Raw genomic sequence first — 22395 nt, 5'->3', positions numbered from 1 at the left:
CTGGTCAGAGAGGGCGGAGGGGCTGTTGAGCAGCGGGCCTGACTTGAGTGGGGGGTGAGGGATTGGAGAGAAAGGCAGTTCCTGATGGTCCCCTCCCAGGGGCTGGCTTTCCTCTGGTCCTTCTCTCCCAATGACTGCGTCTTCATCCAGGCCGCAGCCCTGGGCTCTGCCAGCACCTTCAACTCCAGGCTGCCTGGAGACACATCGGTGGCCTTCCTGTGGACCACTCCAGCGTAGAGGGCTGGTCTGCTGCCCACCTGGGCCAGCTAGATTAGCAGGTCCTGCAGCTGAACTGGAGAAACACCCTTGCTCTGGCTGTGTCTGGTGACAGTGGCCAGAACTGCTTCTGCTGGTAGCCCTGCCCAGTATCTGGGTACACAGCCTAGGGAGGACCAAAAGAGTCTACGGTCTAGAGTGCCGGCTGTTCTCTGACATCAGGATCTGGCTTTTACGTGTGTTGTTAGTCCAGGAGCCCCCATCTACAGCAGCTGACAGGAGCAACGTGGAGAACTGCTGGACTGTCTCATTAGCTGTGTCCAGTATGCTCTTGAATTTGCCACTTCCCTATGACCCCCCCCCCAGATCTCCTGGGCTTTGTAGTTCCTATAGCCATCATTTCTCTAAGGACTTTATGAAAGTTTTTGTACATTGTGAACCCTGTTTTTTCTGTTACCTTTTCTATCCTGCTTCTGTTTTCCTGGCTGCTTTGGTTTTCCTAGAGTCAAAGCATGTCTAGTTTGTGATATGCCTGTCGATATTTCTTGATAGCCCAAATCACTGAATTTCAGGGTCCCTGGCCCCACAGTGTGAATCTGTCTCTGTTTCATGGACTGCTGGGTAGGCACAATTTCTCAGAAACCAACCCCTTTTAATATAAAAAAACCTGTTATGTGTATGAATGTTTTGCGTGCATGTACACGTGTGCACCATGTGTGTGCCTGATGCCTACAGATGACAGAATAGGCGCTCTGAGACTGGAGTTACAGATGGTTGTGAGCTTCCACATGGGTGCTGGGGATTGAACCTGAATCCTCTGGAAGAGCAGCCAGTTTTCTTTCCTTCCTTCCTTTTCTCTCTTTTTTGTAAAATTTGTTTATTTTTATTTTATGTGCTTTGGTATTTTGCCATGGGTGTCGGGTCCCCTGGAACTGAAATTCAGATACTTGTTAGCCTCTATGTGGCTGCTGGGAATTGAACCCCAGGTCCTCTGGAGGAGCAGTCAGTGAGTGCTCTTAACCACTGAAACATGTCTCCAGCCCCACAGCCAGTTTTCTTAATCACTAAGCCCCAGTTTGCTGGATACTCTGGGGACAGACACGTGGTGGCATTGTCCATGCAAAACTTTCATGAGCCTGCCTGCTCCCATGGGCTCTCGGGCAGGCCACAGCCATGGCAGGTTGTGGCCTGAGCCCCCTCTACCACTGTGGCAGCACTGCTTTGGTGGCAGGCCTGATGTGGCCGAGATAACCTGTTCTGTGAGTACAAAGCATAGACCCAAGAATTAGAATTGGCAGTGTCTGTCCCAAGGATATCCCTAGTGTCCCCAGACCTGGGCCTCCTCCAAGGCTGTAGTGGCTGTGACAGCCGTCTCCAGGTCTCTAGGCCATGCTTTCTCATGTGCCCTGTATGGAGACTGGGGACATGGGCGCCTTAACCTGTAGAGACTGGGCTAGGCCTTGTGCTGGTCTCCTATATGGAGAGCCATCAAGGGCCACAGACCATCTTACATGTGCCATCTCCTAGGAGGCACCCAAACTCAAGTGGTCATGTCATGATTAGCACCTTAGTGCCAAGGCCACTGCATCTACTCTCCCCAGACCTGAGAGTGAACACAGCCTGACCTGACCCCACAGCTACCCTGACCTCTGAGGCATCTTCTGTCTGTGCCTCTATGACGCGTTGGTCTCCTCTGGACATGCATGTGCTCATGAAGACAGTGTCACACTGAGTACAAATGCCATGCGCAGGTACACATGAACATAGATGCATGCACATATCTGCAGAGTGACACATAGTCCCTCACTTAGTCCTTAGTGGACTCGTGTCTGTGCACACTGCCCCCCTGCTCACTGCTTGGCCCCCCTCAGTGCTGAAACAGTTTCTTGGCTGTCCCAGGTTTCAGCTGCAGGCATTAGCTATGTCTTGGAACACTAAATCATGGCACCTGTGTACATTTCAGGGCTCTTTGAGGCTCCTTTCCAGAGTTGATGCATCTAGACTAGATCTAATCTCAGATCTAGAAAGCTCAGGGAAATGCCTTCTGGGCCAGGAGGCTCTGAGGCATGGGTTCTGTGTGACAAGGGATTGTGTTCACTTAGCACCATGTGTGTGTGCACATGCCCAGCACAGGTTTCTGCCTCCTAATGTGAATATGCAGAACCATTAGGTCCATTGGAATAGTAGGTGTGTGTGCTGGACAAAGGCCTGCGGGGACATGTGTCACAAATCATCCCAGGTGAGTGGGCCCCGATGTCTGGCCTCGGGGTGCTGTGGGCTGAAATGAAGGTATCTCCCACAGTGGCTCATGGGGAGTACTTGGTGCCATTTTGGGGGAGAGGATTTGCTACCCCTTTACCCTAGCTTCATGTGTGGTTCTTAATCCTGCTGCTGCCCCTTCTAGCACCCACTCACCGCCCCCATGTGGTGTGTCCAGAGTCAAGGAGTGTCGTGGTGGTGGAGTTACAAGGTGATGCTGATGTGCCCAGGTGAAGAGCAGTATCTGTGATGTCACCAAGCACCTGGTTCTCACTTGTCCACCCCCACTCACTGGTATTGTGTTCTGGGCCACTGAGACATCTAAAGGCCCTCTGACATTGCTGTTGACAGCTCACTATTCTCCTTTTCCCACAGACCTGTGACTGTGTGAGCAAAGCCACCCTTACAACCCATGTGCATCATCTTCTTTAAGTTTGATCCTCGTCCTGTTTCCAAAAATGCATACAGGTAATGAATGCTCTTGTCCTGCCTCTGCCATGCTACACTGGGCCTGGGGTACATGGCTTCTCCTCACCACTAGAATGAATGCCATGTATGCAAGAGACAAGGGCAGGCTGCCGGGAGTGTGGGTCAGGCTCTGAACAGCCAAGTCCTGATGTCTGGAGGCAACCTGCCCAGGCCTGGTCCTGCTGTCCTGGACAGTGGTTGCTTAGCATGGGGTGCTGGGAGGAATCCCACTCTAGAGCAGGGACTCAGAGCCAATGTGCAGGTGTGGCAAGACAGGGGGATGAGGTGCAGTTCTATGGGTTGCGGCTAGGGTCATAGCCGCATAATTGATGACGGTGACTGAGACTCTTCTGTGCTGGGATGAGAGAATTGTTCTGTGGGTATCTGTGACTGTGTCTTAGCTAGGATTCTATTGCTGTGATGATACACCATGGCAACGTTTATAAAGGAAAGCCTTTAACCAGGGCTGGCTCACAGTTCAGAGGTTTAGTCCATTCTCATGATGGGAAGCGTGGTGGCGTGCAGGCAGACATAGTGTACTGTTGGAGAAGGGTCTGAGAATTCTACATCCCAATCTGTAGGCAGCAGTAAGAGAGAATGAGCCACTGGGCTTGACTTGAGAAACCGAAACGTCAAAGTATATAATGATATAGTTTCTCCAGCAAGGCCACACCTCCTAGTAGTGCCACTCCTGTGAGCCTATGGGGGCTATTTTCATTCAAACCATCGCAGTCCATCTCAAGAACAGTGACTGCCTCTGACTCTGTGCCGTAAGTGAGAACTGGGGCCAAGGGAGTAGGGCAGTCTAGAAGTGCTGAGGCTTCCACAGGAGACTCAGAGGGCCCAAGGGCCATTTCCACGATCCTTCCATAAACAAGATGGAGCTACTCATGTCCTGTGTGTCCTTAAGCTTTGAATGGAAGCTCACATTTCTAGGTCTGTTTGAGTGTTTGCAGTGGGCAGGGCAGACATGTGGAAGAAGGAAAGCGCACGGCCCTCTAGTTTGGCCCCTGTGTGTGCTTGGTAATCCCATGAAGAATCCTTACTGGCCTTACTCATTTGGGGTATGGCATGAAAGGAGACTGTCCCACAAGCCCTGGATGATCTGTCTCGTCAGGCTGGGCCATGAGAACCTGTCAGTGGCCATCAGGCAGAGGCCGATAAACAGCTGCATGCTGCCTCGCTGCCTCCTACAGCAGCCTGAGAGATGTCCACTCAGATGATGCAGTAAATTGTGGGCATGTTTTTATTTATTTATTAATTATTATTTTAATGGAGGTCTAATTATATAGCCCTGGCTGGCCTGAAACTCATAGAGCTCCACCTGCCTCTGCCTTTGTCTCTGCCTGTCTAGTGCTGGGACTAAAGTTGTGTATCATCACACCTGGCTTGACTTCACCACTGAAAAAAAAATCTCAGGGTAAATCAACATGAAGCAGAGTTGGAGTTTATTAAGAAGAGATTTTGGCAGAGAGGTTAGTAGAGACACTTAGGCATCAAGACATGCTCGAGGCAGGTGTGGGCTTCCCCCGACATGCTTCAGTGTCTGCGGTATTATTCTGTTGCCTTCTGAAAGCACATCTCGCAGGTGTAGGATATTGTGCCTTGTGCAGGTCTGTCTCAAAGATGTATGTATGGGGGCTAGAGGGATGACTCAGTGGTTAAGAGCACCTACTTCTTTTCCAGAGGACCCAGGTTCAATTCCCAGTACCCACATGGCAGCTCACAACTGTCTGTAACTCTTATTCCAGAGCATCTGACACCCTCACATAGATATACATGTGGGCAAAACACCAATGTATATAATATACAAATAAGTGAATTATAAAAAAAAAAGTTTTTTAAAAAAGTTATAGGTATGATCTTATTTATTTAATTTTTCATCTTTCAAGACAGGGTTTCTATGTGTAATAGCCTTATCTGTCCTGGAACTTGCTCTGTAGACCAGGCTGGCCTCAAACTCACAGAGATTCGCCTGCCCAAGTGCTGGGATTAAAGGCCTGTGCCACCACTACCGAGTGCCACCACCACCCGGCTATTATTTATATTTTTATGAATATGGGCACGTCAGTACAGGTGCCCCCAACAGATACATGGGATCCCCTAGAGCTGGAGTTACAAGTAATTGTGAGCTTCCTGATGCGGGTTCTTGGAATCAAACTCTGGTCCACTGGAAGAGCAGTCCATACTCTTAACCACTGAATCCTCTCATGTACCTGCCCTATGCAGGCAGTCTTAACAGTAAGTAGTAACTGTACTAGAATTCTCAGCCCTGAGTTGGTGAGCTACGTAAGCCCTTTCCATTCCCGTGTCTCCGCAGTTCCCTTTCTATCCTGCCTCCTACTTAAACCTCTTCCTAGCCCCTGTCTCCTGAGCAGGGGCTCTGGATGTAGCTTTCCAGGAGCTGCCTAGAGCGCCTGTGGGTATATGGCAACAAATGGGGGATTCTTATTTATGTTGCTGCTGCTGTAAATTTAACGTCAAACCAGAGAGGCTGGAGGTGCAGCTGCATGAGGGAGCATATGCAGTTCAGTCCCCGGCACATGGCTTCCCTTGAACTTTCTTCTCCCAGGCTCATCTTGGCAGCCAACAGAGATGAATTCTACAACAGGCCCTCCAAGTTGGCAGACTTCTGGGGGAACAACAATGAGATCCTCAGTGGTAAGTGTTTCTTCACACCTGGTGAGCAGCTGTTTACAGTGGCACCCAACAAATAAGGCTAGTAGTGGCCCTGCTTCCACGTGCAGTGCTGAATGCATAAGTAGGCGGAAATGACTTCGGGGATCCAGCCAGCCCCAGAATTAGGCGTATCTTAGAACTGGCCACCAGCATGCCCCTTGTATTTTCACATACTACAGGGTCCTAGAAGAAATAGTCAGCCTGTGAGAACGACCACATTACTTGGTCTTTGGAGCATCGTCGGGTGTGCATATCTACATAAATTTTCAGATCTGTATCACCCTTTGCCCCACAGCCTGTATTAGGTATATTTTGAATTCGTACACATCAGTAAGCTTTTCCTAGATACAGGCCAATTGTCAAGAGATAGTTTGATTTTTGCTTTAAGGCCTGTTAGAAAGGTAAGGAACCCTCCCCCATTTTAGCAAAGTATTTTTGAATGCTGAACCCAGAAGCCCAGGAGTTAATGGGCTTTCCAGTCTGACTTCTGGGAGCAGACAGCACTCCCTACCCTCGGTGAGCACTGTCCGCTATGGTCCTTCTGTGTGGTTCTTTTGCTCCTGCCACGCAGTTAGTTAAATCTCTGGAAATAGCTCTGGGCTCTCTGTTCTTTGTCCCATGAACCCTGGCTGCCTTAGTCTCCTGGATCCTCAGCTCTGGCCTCATATCACAGTGTCTGCTAGGTCCTGGGGACTCTCTCATCATGAGGCTCATGGGCTCGTCTCATTTGTTTCCAGACTCTCAGACCCTTTATCTGTTTTAAGTGACATTTATTTACTGTTTGTTTATCTGTGTGTATGTATACGTGTGTACACTCTCTGCCACGTAGATTATGGGGGTCAAACATCAGGCTTGACCTCAAGCGCAGTTACCCACTTCCTCATCTTGCCAGTCCATTTGGCTTTTTGTTTGCTGTTTTACCGTGCTGGGGATCAACCCCGGGGTCCTAGACATGCTAGACAGGCAAGTGTTCTGCCGCTGAGCCTTATCCCTAGCCTGTTTTTTGTTTTGTTTTGCTTTGGATGGGAGGAGACAGGGTCTCGCTGTGTGTTTCTGACTAGCCTGAAGCTTGTTGCCTCTGCCTCCTGACTGTGGGATGACAGTGAGCCTTACCACACCTGCTCAAATCCTCCTTAAAGCCCATGTTTTCATAGGCTTTGTTTTTGGTGGTTTTGGTGGGAGAGTAAACCTCTGTTGCTTGACTGGACAGTGAGAGCTTATTTGTTTTTCAGTTGTTGATTTGTAGGGTTTATTTATGCATTCCAGATATGAGTCTTTCATTGGGCAAATGGGCTGCCAGCTAACTTCTTTAATGTCTTTTCTTTTCTTTTTTTTCTTTTTTCTTTTTTGGTTTTTTGAGACAGGGTTTCTCTGTGTATCTCCAGCTGGCCTAGAACTCACTCTCACTCTGTAGACCTGGCTGGCCTCAAACTCACAGAGATCTGCCTGCTTCTGCCTCCCGAGTGCTGGGATTAAAGGCGAGTTGCTCTACTGCCTGGCTAGAATACTTTATTTTTAACAAATGTAGTTTTGGGGGCTGGAGAGATGATGGCTCGGTGGTTAAGAGCATTGCCTGTTCTTCCAAAGGTCCTGAGTTCAATTCCCAGCAACCACATGTGCTCACAACCACCTGTAATGAGATCTGGTGCCCTCTTCTGGCCTGCAGGGATACATGCAGGCAGAACACTGAATACATAATAAATAAATCTTTAAAAAAAAAAAAACCTTAAGAAGTAATAAAATTAAATTAAAAAATGTAGTTTTTATGGTTTGTTTTCTTTGTCTTTTTCAGGAAGGCTGCTGCTCCCCCAAGCCATAAATAACATTTTTCTGCTAAAGCCTCTAAGTTGACAGTCTCAACTTAGCTTTTATTGTGTGTATGTGTGAGTTTATGTACACGTGAGTGCACATGTGTGCATGGGGCCAGAGGACAACTTCAGCTGACTTCAGTCTTTTCAACAAAGTCCTGTTAGCCTGAGACTCAGTCATTAGTCCAGCCTGGCCCATCGCAAGCTCCCACGGTCATTCTTTCTCTGCTTGCACCACCTCATCCTGGACCGTACGGGGTTCTGGAAATCAGACAGATCCTCGTACTTGCAAAGCAAGTATGTTAGCAACTGTCTCTCCAGCTCTGAAATCAGTTTTTGTGCCTAGTATGAGGTAAGAGTCGAGATTTAGCCTCCTAGTCACTGCAGTATTGTTTACTGAAATCAGCTGAGCAAACATGTTGGGTCTGCTCTGGACTCGGTGCACACTGGGTGTGGCACACTGATCTGTGTGTCTTGGCACCAGTACCAGTCGCTGTTACTGTTCTTTTGAACTGACACAGTAGTCACACCTGATCTTTTAAGCCCAACAGTTCAGGGCAATGGTATAGTTAAATTTTCATTTTCTAAGCTGGGCATGGTGATGTAGCCAGCCCTGTAATCCCAGAACGTTTGAGTCTGAAACAGAAGTGTCACCGTGAGGTACCTGTCAAGCCCTTCTGGGCTATAGTTTGAGACTCTGACTTACAGAAACGGAGTAGGGCTAGGGAGGGAGCTCGGTTGGTGCTTGCCTAGCACGCAGTGCCGAAACCAGGCACAGGCAGAACACGCCTGAGAATCAGATGTTCAAGGCTAGCCTCAACTACATAGTGAATTCAAGGCCAGCCTGGGCTACATTAGACCTTGACTCAAAATGTAGCAGTAAGTAAGTGAACAAGTAAATGTTCACCCTCTAGTTCTCAGCCCGCTCTCTTGCTGGGCCTAGTAGGTTGCCGTGGGTTGGTTTGGGCTTCTATGTAGGTGATTTTGCTCTCTACCGTAGAGTTTGTTTTCTTTCTTATGTTTGCATTTTATGTTTATTTTTCTGTTACAATTGATTTTTATTCAAACAAATGACATTTTAGAGTGAGGGAGATGCCTCATCAGGTAAGAGTACTCGCTGCACGAGCATGAGGGTCTGAGTTTATCCTAGCACCCACCAGCATAGTCTTGTCTGCCTATAACCCAGAGCCGTAGAAGGCAGAGACAGGGCCACTGTGGAGTGATGGCCCCTCCTAGCTCCAGACTTAGTGAGCTGCTGTTGTGAAGGTTAAAGTGGAGAGTGCTAGTATCTTCCTCTAGCCCCTACCTGGGCACAGGTACATGTACCAGCACACACAGGTGTGCAAATAACATACTCACATTAGACATACGTACTCATATATACACACTTTCTCATAGGACATCTTAATAACTCTTTACTGTGATGTTGAGTGTAGTGATCTAATAGTCTGGCTGGGACACTTCCTGTTATCTAGGGTCTCTCTCTCACATACTCATACCTGGGCCATACCTCCCATCTCCTCTCCTATGGCTTATAGGACCTGTGCAACCTAGTGTGGGAGCTAGTGGTGGCAGCATTGACCCTCTGAGGAGCTGTATGTCCTGGCAGAGCTATGGAACATGTCTCATGAGGACTGGGCAGAGGGTCCCAGTGGAACTCGTCACGGGAACTTGGCTGATGGTAATGCTGTCATCTGCTCTAGGACTCGACATGGAGGAAGGCAAGGCAGGAGGAACATGGCTGGGCATCAACACGCGTGGGAAGCTGGGGGCCCTCACCAACTATCTGCAGCCCCAGCAAGACCCATATGCCCGTGGTAGAGGTATGAGGTCTGTGGGGTTGGGTGGGACCTAAGTAGAACAAAGCTGAGGCACCTTGGGGTGGAGCTTAGGTAAGACTGGCAGAGCAATGGAGGCGGGCAGGTCTCACTTGGTACTGAGGAAGGAAGGTACCCAGCCAGGGCTTCTGCTGGTGAGCCCCAGCCTCTCATGTGACCTTCACACAACAGTGACAGGAAGAAGAGCTGGAGAAAAGAGCTGGAGGCATTGCCAGTGGGATTGTGCCAGGGAGTGCCCTTCAGGCTTGACTCCCTGCACTGTGTCATTGCCCCCCTGCAAGTTGAGTTTCATTTTTCTTTTATTTTTTTAGATACTTATTTATTTATGTAGTGTGTGTGTGTGTGTGTGTGTGTGTGTGTGTGCTCTTGCCTGCATGTATGCCTGCATGCCAGAGGAGAACATTGGATCCCATTATAGATTGTTATAAGATGCCATGTGGGTGCTGGGAATTGAACTCAGGATCTCTGGAAGAGCAGTCAATGCTTTTAACTGCCGAGCCATCTCTCCAGCTTTGAGTTTCATCTTTCTTGATGCTAAATTTCCACATAAAGGCATAGTAGGTGAACTTTATTTTCTTTCATTCATCTGTTTGTTCTACCATGTAGAGACTGAACTCAGGGCATCAAGCAAGCTAAGCAAGGGTTTTACTGTTGAGATCTGTTTCCTACCTGCCGAGTGTGTATGTGTGTGTGTGTGTGTGTGTGTGTGTGTGTGTGTGTGTGTGTTTTGTTTTTCAAGACAGGGATTCTCTGTGTGACCTGGCTGTCCTGGAATTCGCTCTGTAGACCAAGCCAGCCTCAAACTCAGAGATCAGTTTGTCTCTGCCTCCTAAGTGCTGGGATTAAAGGCATGTGCCACCACCACCCAGCCCTAGAAAATATTTTTAAAGCCATTCTCCATAATAGCCCAGTTAGCAAGGAATGGCTGGCTCAGAGGTTGGAGCCCCAGTGCAATTAACCCTCATATGTCCTCCCAAGTCCCTGCTTCGGTCTTCCCCACAGCAGGACTTCATGGCTGCTGCCTTGGCCATTGTTGTGTGTGTCCTGCCTACAGGTGAACTTGTGACTCACTTTCTGACCGGTGATATGGACAGCCTTTCCTACCTGAAGAAGGTCTCTACAGAGGGCCACCTGTACAACGGCTTTAACCTCCTGACAGCTGACCTGAGGTGGGTCTGCCTTGGTAACTCCCAGTCAGCTCTGTGTCCTTTCCCGGGACTTCACTTGAGGGGTGCTTGGCAAACACCCGAGGGCCTAGCCTGTCTCAGATCCACTGACTGAGAATAGGGCCCAGAGCTCAGAGCTTCTTGAGACAGTGTATGGTTGCCGGCTCCCTGCAGTGACAGAACTGCTGTCAAGGAGCTGACAGTGCCTCTTGGGGCAGCTCCAGCCCCATTACTGCCTGTGGGGATGCTTCATAACAGCTGGCTCAGTCTATCTTGGCTTGAGCTCCCAGGTGTTCTCATGTTGGAGATATGGCTATAGGAACAGAAATTTGATATGCTTGGCCTTTCAGTGGGTTAAATATCCTTATCTCCCTTTTATCAGTCAGTGAGTGCTATTAGCTGCGGGTTTCCTCCTGAGGGAAGCTGCTCTCATCCTACACCCAGATATCTGTCCTGAGCTGCTCCTACCACAGGGGCAGGTCCACAGGTCCATAGGTGAGCAGCCCTTGTGTATGTGTGTCCTGTGTCATCCCAGGACTACATGGCTAGATTGACTGGTTGTGGAAGCTGAGTGAGGTGCAATGGTCAGGAAGAAGCCCTGGAGTGGGCGCTAGGAGGGCATGCTTCCATCCTCCTTTCTCACTCTGGGGACTCCTGGAGGCCATAAACTTGATCTCTCTCTTCTCCAAACATGGAGCTGGGTGTGCACTTTCAGTAGTAGTTCATGTGTGTCTGATCTAGCCCCGAGAGACCAGAGCCATGGCTCTGATGCAGGCAGGAATGACTGCTCAGTAGCTATGTCAAATGGGTGAAAATGATGTTCTCTGGGCAGATACACAGTGGCTTCTGTTGTTCTCTGGGCAGATACACGGTGGCTTCTGTTGTTCTCTGGGCAGATACACGGTGGCTTCTGTTGTTCTCTGGGCAGATACACGGTGGCTTCTGTTGTTCTCTGGGCAGATACACGGTGGCTTCTGTTCTCTGGGCAGATACACGGTGGCTTCCCATGTTCTCTGGGCAGATACACGGTGGCTTCTGTTGTTCTCTGGGCAGATACACGGTGGCTTCTGTTGTTCTCTGGGCAGATACACGGTGGCTTCCCATGTTCTCTGGGCAGATACATGGTGGCTTCCCATTTCTCTGGGCAGATACACAGTGGCTTCCCATGTTCTCTGGGCAGATACGTAGTGGCTTCTGCAGTTGGGCCTCTGGAGATCTGAGCAGCCTTCCTTGCTATAGACCCTGCAAGGTCAGAGTTCAGCTAAAGAGCAATCCCACAATTCAGGCTGCTACTGAGGGTAGCAGTTGGGGACTGATAAACTGAGGGTAGTAGTTGGGGACTGATAAACCAAGGTCTAAGCTGGGCATAGTGCTACACACCTTTACTCCCACTACTTGGGAGACAGAGAACAGGCAGGTCTTGGTGGGTTCAAGGCCAGTTGATTTACTTAAAGAGTTGCAGACCAGCTATGACTATATAGTGAGACCTTGTCTCAAAAACAGCAACCAAGACCTGGGGCTAGAGAGATGGCTTAGTGGGTAAAAGTTCATACAGTCTTTGTAAAAGACAGGAGTTCAGTTCCCAGCATCTATGTCAAAAGACTCTTAAAGAGATTGAGAGAAAGAAAACAAGGCCTTCAATGGAGAGATATTTGTCCTGGTCACAGTTATCCCTGACAATACCTCCCCAATACACACACTTTATCTAGTCCCTGGCGAGGGTGACAGGGACCCTGGCATGGGTACCCAATTCCTTGGGTCCTTACACACACACACCAAAAAAAAAAAAATTGAAGAAAAAAAATTCTCACAAAGTTGTAAGGGCTGGAGTGAGGAAGAATGTGAAGGGGTGTGAACCCAGACTGCGGACTACTAGACAGGGGGAGCAAGAGGAATCGTCGCAGTAACCAAAAACACCCCCACTTGTCACTGTCCGTTGGAAGGTATTTCAGTCACTTCTGAGTTCCAGTGAAAGGCTTCCTGTGGCGTGGAGGAACTGGGGCTTTTTCAGCAGCTACAGCCATGTAGCTGTGAATGTTACAGTAGGAGAAGGTAGTCTTTGTCACTTTGTTCAGAAGCCTGCTCTGGGGCTGCCCGTCAGAAGCACGTAGAGATGGGCCATACAGTGGCCGCCGTGACCCACCAGAAGGGCTGGGGGTGGCATGCAGCTATCACAGCATCCGTGTTAGAGAACTGTGAGGTATTTGCACATCTGCTTCCTCCTCTTTGGTTCCAGTAGAGAGCCAGGAGTGTACCTATGAGAATGGACAGGGGTTGGTGTCTCCGTGGCCCAGCTTTCCAGGCCCCGAGCTGGGCTGAAGTGGGCCATCGTCCTTGTGCTGGTCACTAGCCTGAGCTAGAGGCAAGGCAGGTGAGATCACTGGGAAGTGCTGGGAACAGGGCTGCTTGTGGTTCCCATGTGACTTTGTCTGGCTTTTGGCTTCCATTCACAGCACAACAAAAGGAGATGTCGTTTGCTACTATGGAAACCGGGGGCAGCCCGAGCCTGTTGTCTTGGCACCAGGTGAGCCTGCTTTGGTGTCCAGACAGGGTGGGAGCTGCTCCTATGTTGGGAATACCATGTTCTTTTCAGAGACCAGGCTATTGTTGCTTTGTTCTCCTGGAACTTGACTTTTTGACTTTTTACTTTTTGACACATTTTTTAAATGTGTCTTGTGGTCTGTATAGGACTGTGGCCCGCACTTGCCCACATCTGCATACGGTCTCCCATGGGCTTTTACTACACTGTGAGATGCTGACCTGTTCTGGACCCCTGTCCTAGCCCCCAACGCTCAGCTAGCATCTCATGGGGGTCACCACCTAGTGTCTTCCCCAGACCCCTTTGGTGATACTTGCACACACCACACACTTCAGCTCCTTTCATATGCATACCTCCTACACCCAGTACCATACTTGTCCCATGTCCCATGTCCCCTGCCCTAGCTCCTGGATACTCTCCTCTTACCACACCTGTGCCCAGGCTGTAGTCTCTGCTGCTGGGTGTTGTCTTTTCTTGGAAGCCTTTTCCACCAGCTGCCTGCCTCCACCCAGAGCTGACATTTTCTCTCTTCCTCCCTCTCCCCTCACACATTCATTCACACACATATACTCACATGGCCCTATAAGCCACTTTGGAAAAAGAGATGTCTGTATCTTGTCCCAGGACTAGTGCCAAGACTGAGCAGGACCCACAGAAAACAGCACTAATGGGGAGCATAGCACAGGGTGAACTAACCTGGGGCCAGCTCCTTCATTCACAGCCTGTGAGCACTCCTTGCTGGTAACATCTTGGGTCTGAGGGCCTTGGACACTGCCCCTGGTCCCTACAGCTGAGCCGTTGACCCATACCATTGGTATCCCTACCCTAGGGAGAGAGTCAGTGTCCTCAGCAGCAGTCACAGCCACCTGTGTGTGACACTTTTCATTCATAGTGCAGTTTCTGCATCCCAAGTCACGGAGTCTTTCTTAGGCAGTTGGCGCAGATTACTAAATGAGGTTGCAGGACACATGTCACTCCTTCCCAATTGAGGCCCAAAATGCTGTGTTCCAGGTGTAGCTCAAGGGAAGTGGAGAGCAGCCCCCAGGGGTGGTGAGTAGCCCTACCCTGCCCGTGTTATTAGTTCCAGGGATAATGGTGAGACCTGTAGTCCTGGCATGCTTCACAACAAAACTCATACATACACTGGTTCATGCCAAGGCTGGCTTCAGCTTTTCAAGACTTCCTGGAACTGTTTGAGCCCCAGATTGGCCAAAGAGCTGTAGAGCTCCCCCCATTTTCTGGGGTATGTCCAGGCCAGGATGGCATGGGATGATGAGATCCTAGAATAGGCAGCTCACACCTAGACTGTGGCATCTGCTCACTCCTATTAGATCTCACCCAGGGCTCTCTGCCAGCTGTGGCCACTTGAGCTGCCCTTGGTGGTGTCCATCCTACCTTCCTGCGCAAGCCCAGAGCAGGGGCGGCTGCGCTCCCAGCTGATGCCTGACCTGAAGTCCTAAGTTAGGCGGTCACGGGGGTTCATCTCCTGCCAGGTCAGAGCCCTTTCATTTCAGCTTCTTGGGGCCTGCGAACCCGCTGAAGAGGATTCGTACCCCAGAAGTCGGCCTTAGTGGCCCAGAGGCCTCTGGGAGAGCGGCTGGAGACAAGGACATGAGGCCTACTGTTCTCAGGCCTGAAAACTCTCCGACTGCAGCTTGTTTTCTGCCGGATCTTTACAGTAGATACTCGTTCTGTGTGCCCCTACTTGATCTGCACCCCCTTTATTCTATAATCCCAGCACTAGAGAGGTAAAGGCAAAAAGATGGTCATAATTCAAGGCTGATATGCAGAATAAGTTCAAAGCCAGACAAGACTCCATGATAAGCCTCTTACCTAAGAGGTATTTGGGTGGGGGTGTTTCATATAAGCTGAGAGTGGTATACATCTGAAACCCAATGCTCAGGAGAGTGAGGCAGAAGGATCATAGTTTGAGGTCAGTCTGGACTTCATTTACAATCAAATGTGAAGCCAGGCGGCCATGGCGCACGCCTTTAATCCCAACACTTGGAAGACAGAGGCAGGCAGATCTCTGTGAGTTTTAGGACTCTTGTTCTATATAGTGAGTTTCAGGCCAGCAAGGGTTACATAATGAGATGCTATCTCAATAAGCCAAATAAATTAATAAAAATAAATGATGTTCTGGGCATGGTATGCACACCTTTAGTCCCAGCACTCAGGAGGCAGAGGCAGGCAGATCTCTGTAAATTCAAAGCCAGCCTGATTTACATAGAACGCTCCAGGTAATTCCAAAATTTTTCACCATCCACCAAAAAACCCCAGACCCACCTGCAGCTGCTCTTTCTTCCCTCCTGTGCCTTCTGGACATTTCATTCAGACAGAACCAGCCATGTAGCAGAGGACACTGACTTCTACTTGGCTTACTTGATGTTTTCAATTGCCTTACCTGTGAGCCATCTCGCTGGCCCAGCACATCTCTCTCCACCTAGAGCCTTTGGAGGAACTTCCACGTGGTTCGTCAAAGCAGCTGCACGGTTTACTTTCTGCTGGCAGTTTATAGAGGTTCCTGTTTTTCCTAACTCTCACCAAGGCTTGCTGCTCTCTGAATCTAGGGTGATGTGGGAATGTCATATATGAATCTGTTGATTTCATTGATTAAGCAATAAAGAAACTGCTAGGCCCATTTGATAGGCCCACCCTTAGGTGGGTGGAGTAAACAGAACAGAATGCTGGGAGAAAGAAGCTGAGTCAGGGAGTCGCCATGGTTCTCCCACTCCAGACAGATGCAGGTTAAGATCATTCCTGGTAAGCCAGCTCGTGGGCTACATACATTATTAGAAATGGGCTAGTCCAGGTGCGAGAGTTAGCCGAGAAAAGGCTAGATATAATGGGCCAAGCGGTGTTTAAAAGAATACAGTTTCCGTGAATTATTTCGGGTAAAGCTAGCAGTGGGGGCGGCCTGATGCCGGGGACGCAGCCCACCGCCCTTGTTTCAACACTAGGGGGAGAAAGTTCTGGGGATGGAACCCAGGCCTGTAAGCATGCTGAGCACATACTGTACCACTGTGTTATATTCCCAGCCTTCTGTCCCCCACCCCCACCCCGTCCTCAACACGAGGTGCTCTTGACTCAGGCTCAAGGCCTCTGGCATACTAAGCAAAGCTCTCTACCTTTAACATCATTACCTGTCACCTCTTTTCTTTTTTAGGTGGGAGTGACGGGGAAGCAGGGTGGGGGGCTCATGAATTTCAGGCTAGCCAGACTCCAACTCAGTATATTTCTAAGGATGACCTTGAACTCCTGATCTTCACACTGCCACCTTCTGAATTCTGGAATTACAGGTGTAGTCTGTCCATCTAAAATTTTTGTTCTTTCTATATAATCTACAAATCTCATCAGACACTTAATTCACAAAAGTCCTTTCCCATTTTGTGTTTTATCTAACTTCTTTGGCACTTTTTTTTAAATGAGTAACTTTAATTTATATGAAGTCTCATTTATCTTGTTGCTTATGCTTTTATTGTCTTACCTAATAAATTATTGCTTAATCTAAGGTCATGACGCTTTTTCCTTTTAAAATTTATATATTCTCTCTGTGTGTGTGTGTGTGTGTGTACTTTGGGATTCTCGCTGTAACCCAGGCTGACCTGAACCTTGCTGTGTAGGCTGGCCTCAAACCTGCCACAATCCTGCCTCAGCCTCCTGAGTTCTAGGATTATAGATACATGCCACCACAGTTGATCCTAAAGCTGCTCCTTTTTTGGGGGGGGTGATTTTTGGAGTCTGGATCTCATACAAACAAACTTGCCTCAAACATTTATTTGTTGTGCGTGTGTGTGTACCTGCCTGCATGCCCATTCCTCAGAGGTCATACATCGGAGGTCAAAGGACAATTTGGCAGGTGTAGCTCTCTCCACCACATGGATCCCAGAGCTTGAACTCTGATCATCAGACTTGGTGGCAGGTGCCTTTACCCACTGAGCCATCGTGTTGTCCTTTAATTGTTTGTGCATAGGGTGTGAGGTCAGGACCAACTCCAGTCTTCGTGACTGCCCAGTTACCCAGCACCATTATAGAGTGGTCTCCCAAACTACTTCAGAAAGAAAAACCAGTGACACCGGTGCTGACAGCTTGGCCTTGGAGGCTCCAACAGAGCCAAAGTTTCCAGGGCCTCAGCTGGTCCTACATCAGATTCAGCTTCCACTGGTGGCTTGTTCAAGATGCTTGACTTTAAGCCATCTGCCCCAGCCATCTGGGCCTCCACATGGCGAGGCTGACCTTCTTCCTACAGGAACCTATGGGCTAAGCAATGCCCTACTGGAGACGCCCTGGAGGAAGCTGTGCTTTGGCAAACAACTCTTCATGGAAGTGGTGGAGCAGAGCGAGGCACTCCCTAAGGACACCCTTGTCACCCATCTCCTAGATGTACTCAACAATGAGGAGGCGTAAGTGAGCAAGTCCCCCTGGGGCAGCCACACAGGTCTAGGGCAGGGAGAAAGGCAGGATTTGCTACCTTGAAGGCCTGTGAAGATGAGCAGAGTAGCTTCCCAGCTGTAGCACAGCATGCCTGACCTGTTATCCTCTACCTCCTTAAGATTCAGATCATTCCTCTCGGGGATGCAGTCAGGGTTTCCAGTGGGGCCCTGGATAATGAGATGGTGCACCAGGGGCCTGTGCTCTGGGGCACTGGGTATTCTCTGAGGTCTGGTCGCCCTCTACACAAGGTGGGCTAGTGTGATAGTTTAGAAGGTTCTAGTTACTCAGCAAACCTTAGGGAGAAGAGTCAGAGAAGCCAGAAGCTAGTCAGAGCAGGCCTAGGACTTTTTTTTGCTATGCCCTGCCTCCAGTGACCTTGGAGGTAAACATAAGGCATAGACACTCCTGTCCCTGGAAGGACCAGAACACCCCCACCTTCTTCCATGCTCATGGACTTCTTCGTGGGGCACTTGATCCTCAGCCAAGAGTCCTAGCATTTGTTCCTTCACAGAACAGAAGTCCCATACTTCTTCCCATTTTCATCTAAGCTTGGCCACTTTCTGCACACAAGGCCTGGTGTTCCTCCATCTTACTCTCCTTGCAATCTTCAAAGGAACCCTTTGTCATGCTTTTATCCTCCACAGGGTGAGGACTGCCCTGCCCCCTGCTCACTCACTCCTGTGGACCTTGAACCATAACATCATTCTCCATCCTCAGCATCAGCTGCCCTCTTATGGAGCTGTTCTGGGCTTTGCTCAGCCATGGGTCCACGTGGTCCTCAATCACTTGGCTAGGCCAATTATGGCTCTAGCTGTTCTTATTGATAACTATAGTCGTGGTACAAGATGTGCTGGTTGGTGATTCTCAGGGCTTAAGGAGGCTCTATGGACTGATGCCCACAGGGTACCACTAAGAGACAATAGAGAATGCATGTGCCATCTAGATGCCTAGACTTAGTGATGGAGTCATAGGTGATACTGGTGGAATGGCAACAAAGCAGAAGGACCCAAGTAGAAAAGTTATAAACAAACCTATAGTTCCTCTCCCTACAGCCTTTTAATGCCAAGGCATCCTTAGGAACCTCCGTCTGCCAACATGGCAAATAGGACCCTCAGATACACTGGCAACAGAGAGGCAGATAGAGGACTAACAGCTTCTCTGGACTTCTATCCTTCCAGACAGCTGCCAGACCCAGCCATTGAGGACCAGGGCCGGGAGTATGTACAGCCAATTCTGAGCAAGTATGCAGCCGTGTGTGTGCGCTGCGCCACCTATGGCACCAGGTGATCATGGTTGGAACTGCTGGGCATATTCCCTTCCCATTGAGTGTCCCCCACAACACAACTGGCCATGGGTAGGCATCTCCCCAATTCAGTGCATTCCAGAGTCTGCTCTAGACTCCATTGCAGGTTGAACAGATCCTATAGGTTATGTGCCCATGGGGCCGGGTCGGTCAGAGCTCTGGCTTCCTGAAGCTGTCGTTGTATCCTAGGTGGGGCTCCTGCCTGCCTCATTTGTTCAAAGAAGCCAAAAATGGCATTTGGAATGTTGGCATTGCCGTGGCATTGATTCTTCAAAGCCTGTGCTTTACATGCTGGAGTAGCAGTATGGGCTGGTCTTTATTATGTACCCACCCCACTTGAGGACAGGGGCTCACACATGAAAGCCCCCCAGAGGGTGGACTGAAAGGACGAAGAAAGTGAGCCAGGTGACAGCGCGAGCTAGTGCTGAAAGAAGGACATGAGGGATTTTTCTAGGTAAACAGGTCATGTGCCCCAAGTAGTTGAGAGCTTAACCTCTTGGAGAGCCAGACATGGCTGGGTGTCTGGGAGCCTGGTGTCCCGCCATGGTATCCCTTCAGTGGGGTAGTGAGTTGTCAGTTCCACAACCCTGTGAGGGATGTAGCAAATTGGCTCTTGCTATGGAAAAGGGTCAGACTAAGATAGGGTGTTTTAGAGCAGAGGTAACAGGACTCACCCATCATGAGACTGGCCAGGAAGCCCAGATGCCCCTCCTGATGAGCCCCTCTTGTCCTCAGAGTTGAAACCGGGTGGTAATGATGCACGCCTTTAATCCCAGTACTCGGGGTATGGATCTCTGTAAGTTCAAGGCCAGCCTGGTCCACAGAGTGAGTTCCAGGACTGGCTCCATTGCTACTGAGAAACCCTGTCTCAAAAAAAAAAAAAAAAAAAAAAAAAAGAGAGAGGAGTAGAAAAGAGGAGTAGCCAGCTCAGTCCTTGGTGTGATGGGCCTACCCTACCCTTTGTGCCTCAGGTCTGGTCCCAGATGTGGCTCTGAACGGTGGAACTGGGGCTAAAGGATGCTTTCTTTCAGAACCAACACCATCATCCTTGTGGATGCAGATGGCCATGTGACCTTCACAGAACGAAGCATGCTGGACAAAGACGCCTCTCGCTGGGAGACCAACACCTATGAATTCACACTACAGAGTTAGCCCCACTGCAAGGATGCTGTGCCTCAAGGGTCAGCAAGGATAGGAACCTTCCATGGCCACACTGCATGTCTGTGACTCAGCCAGCATCCCTAGGACCAGGACCCTCTGATCTGTGTGTTACCAATACTTGACCTCATAACCAGCTCAGGGTTTGTCTATACCAGTGGGGAATGGCAGAGTTGAACACTAAGTTTGAGTCAGACCTGGATGTGTCCTACACATGTGCCGCACCTCATGCTCAGTCCCACCACCACCACCACCACGTGTGTGCCTGGCTGACTAGCAGGGTAGTGCCTCTCACTTCACACGTTTGGCCAGTGATCTCTTCCCTGAACAAATAACAGAAGCAGGCTTTTTATAGCAACTGGCCTTCCCTTTCCTGAATGTAGAGCACAACTATGCCTCAGTTCCTCATGGCTAGACATGCTCCTGCAGGAGAGCTGGTCATGTTAGAAACTGAACGTGGCACAAGAAAAACCCACATGGATAGATAATGGAGATAATTGGAGATCCTGTAGTTCTCTGTGTTAGGGGATCCTGTGTGCGTTGGTCAGTCCCATTGTGTGGACCCTGGAGTCCCTTAGACCCCTGCTTGCCCAGCAGGCATTGTGGGTTCTGAGCAGGACCATCTCAGCAAGTGGCTAAGCCATCCCCTGCCATCTCCCGTCTCCCTCTTCACAAGCTGGACTTCATGTGAACATGAGCTGTTGATAATAAAATGTTGAGCTTGTGATGGGTAAGGGTGTTTCAGAGTTTTTCCTTCGTGTGGAGGCAACAGTCAGAACTGGAGCTGTCATGGTGGGTCAGATGCCCTTCAGCGCTCTTTCTTCTGTTTACATAACCTCAGGAGCACTGATGGATGCCTGTCAGGTGATGCCAGGGTCGAAAGAACCTATTGGTGAACCTGTGTGGGCTGCCACCACCAGGGTTCCCTCAGGAGTCCCTAAGATCCTTTTGGTTCATAAGCATGACGACTATGTGTTCATCCCTTTGGGAGACATGTGACTCCCACAAACCTGGGTATAACATCGGCACTTTACCCATCTGACATGGGGGGGGGGGGAGTCCATAGAAGAGCTAGTGAGCCTATGGGTCCTGGGGCCAGAGAATGGTGGGAATGGGTGAGTTAGAGGTCCAGGGGATGTTCTTAGCCCCAGGCCTTGGGAACCTCCACCCTGCCAGCAAGAAGCCCATAGCTCAGGCTCCCTTGTACATCTGCAGCCACCTTTGTCTTGGCATTTCAGAGTCATGAGCCACGCGTGGATCGGTTGAACTGGGTGTCGCAGGCTGAATGTGATTTGCTGTTGGTTCCTCCTGTGAAGACTTCACCTTTCCTGTCTCTAGCACCCTCTTCTGGGGTCCAAGGGAAATACTGCTTTATTGAAACCAAGATTGAACAGGTGACAAAACACCCAGGCCTGAGAAAAGACAGGTACTGAGTATCACACTGGTCGAACCCCCACAGGTTGCTATAGATTCTGCCACCCTTGTTCTATACCCATTTCCACTCATGGAGAACAACCCCTCAGGTGTCTACCTCTGTCCTGCTGTGGAGCCCTCTGCCCCAAGTCTGCCTGAACCTCCTCAGTGGCCTCCTGTGGAAAGGACAGCCCAAAAGTGTTACTTTTCTGATTGTAGCCTAAGTTAGGTTCTGCCTTAAAGGAGATCCTCATCCCAGTCCCCCAGAGCTTGCACAGCTTTGCAACAGCCTCCATCCAGACATCAGCCTCCAACGCTCTAAAAGAAGTGTCTAGCTCAGTGGCGTGCCTGCCTAGCAGCCCTGACACTCCAAATTCAGTCCCCAGCACTGCAGAGACTGAGGCCAGCCTGGGATACCTAGTGAGACCCTGTCACGTAAAACTAAAACCTTAGTCAAAACAAACCCACAAACATGCTTCTGAATAAGGTGCTCGTTACCACTGCGTTTGCTGTGGCAGCATGAGAAAAGGAATACAGCTTTACCTGTGAGGAACCCAGCTTGAAAGGGCTGTATGGTCCCTTAGTTACCACACAGCTGAGGAAGTGAGACAGGAGGCCAGGACAGAGACTAGGTGCTGCCTCTTGGGGCGCTGCCTCCAGGGGCGCTGCATGCCCTCCACCCTTCCATGCAGGTCCTACCTTCACCTCACTGGCCTCAGGCCCCTTCCTCAGAGCTCTTGAACTAGGATCTTTATATCCACTGCCCCCATGCCTGAAGAGCTCTTTCCTCAGATATCCAAACCACACATTCTTCCTCTCTCTCCACTTCCCCCTTTCTCCCCCCACATCTCTTGAGACAGAGCCCCTCACTGGCCTGGAACTTGTCAAGTAAGCCAGGCTTATTGGCCAGTGAACTCTAGGGATTCGCCCCTCTGCCTGTGGAATTACAAACACAGTCACTCCACCCAGTCCTTTTTCACAAGGGTTCTGAAAACTAAACTCGGGTTTTCCTGTCTGCAAGGTAAGTGAAGCCCTCTTTTACTAGGTCTTGGGCAGACACCTGTTTAAAGGTGAAATCTTAGACCAGTGATGGCTTGGAGGGGAAAAAATCCTC

General features: G+C 49.7%; 1 protein-coding gene and 1 non-coding gene across 8 annotated transcripts in view; both read left to right on the top strand.

Annotated features, from left to right (window-relative positions):
• Tango2 (transport and golgi organization 2 homolog) overlaps nucleotides 1-20798 on the top strand; it is a 39796-nt gene extending 18998 nt beyond the window's left edge. For 4 of the 7 annotated variants that reach the window (XM_041678408.1, XM_041678410.1, XM_041678409.1 and 1 more), the window contains exons 2-10: nucleotides 2851-2943; nucleotides 5516-5604; nucleotides 9134-9253; nucleotides 10323-10437; nucleotides 12888-12958; nucleotides 13985-14023; nucleotides 17223-17376; nucleotides 18586-18690; nucleotides 19742-20797. In XM_041678408.1, the coding sequence (XP_041534342.1) occupies nucleotides 2888-2943; nucleotides 5516-5604; nucleotides 9134-9253; nucleotides 10323-10437; nucleotides 12888-12958; nucleotides 13985-14023; nucleotides 17223-17376; nucleotides 18586-18690; nucleotides 19742-19862 (870 nt within the window). In that variant the 5' untranslated portion in view covers nucleotides 2851-2887 and the 3' untranslated portion in view covers nucleotides 19863-20797. Of the gene's footprint in view, nucleotides 1-2850; nucleotides 2944-5515; nucleotides 5605-7762; nucleotides 7783-9133; nucleotides 9254-10322; nucleotides 10438-12887; nucleotides 12959-13984; nucleotides 14024-17222; nucleotides 17377-18585; nucleotides 18691-19741 lie in introns of those variants that run through there. The other 3 variants (XM_041678413.1, XM_041678411.1, XM_041678412.1) reach the window with 3 other exon arrangements.
• Nucleotides 20799-20810: 12 nt separating this feature from the next.
• LOC121465221 lies at nucleotides 20811-20912 on the top strand. Its single transcript, XR_005976645.1, has one exon. It is a non-coding gene; the product is annotated as a small nucleolar RNA U13 (small nucleolar RNA).
• The last annotated feature ends 1483 nt before the right edge of the window (nucleotides 20913-22395 follow it).

This window comes from Microtus oregoni, unplaced genomic scaffold (genome assembly GCF_018167655.1).
Source record: "Microtus oregoni isolate MIOR12 unplaced genomic scaffold, Mior012 000029F_ref0000214, whole genome shotgun sequence".
In the NCBI taxonomy this organism is placed as follows: Eukaryota; Metazoa; Chordata; class Mammalia; order Rodentia; family Cricetidae; genus Microtus; species Microtus oregoni.
The sequence above is the reverse complement of the archived record's forward strand: the minus strand, read 5'-3'. Positions and strand labels throughout refer to the sequence as shown.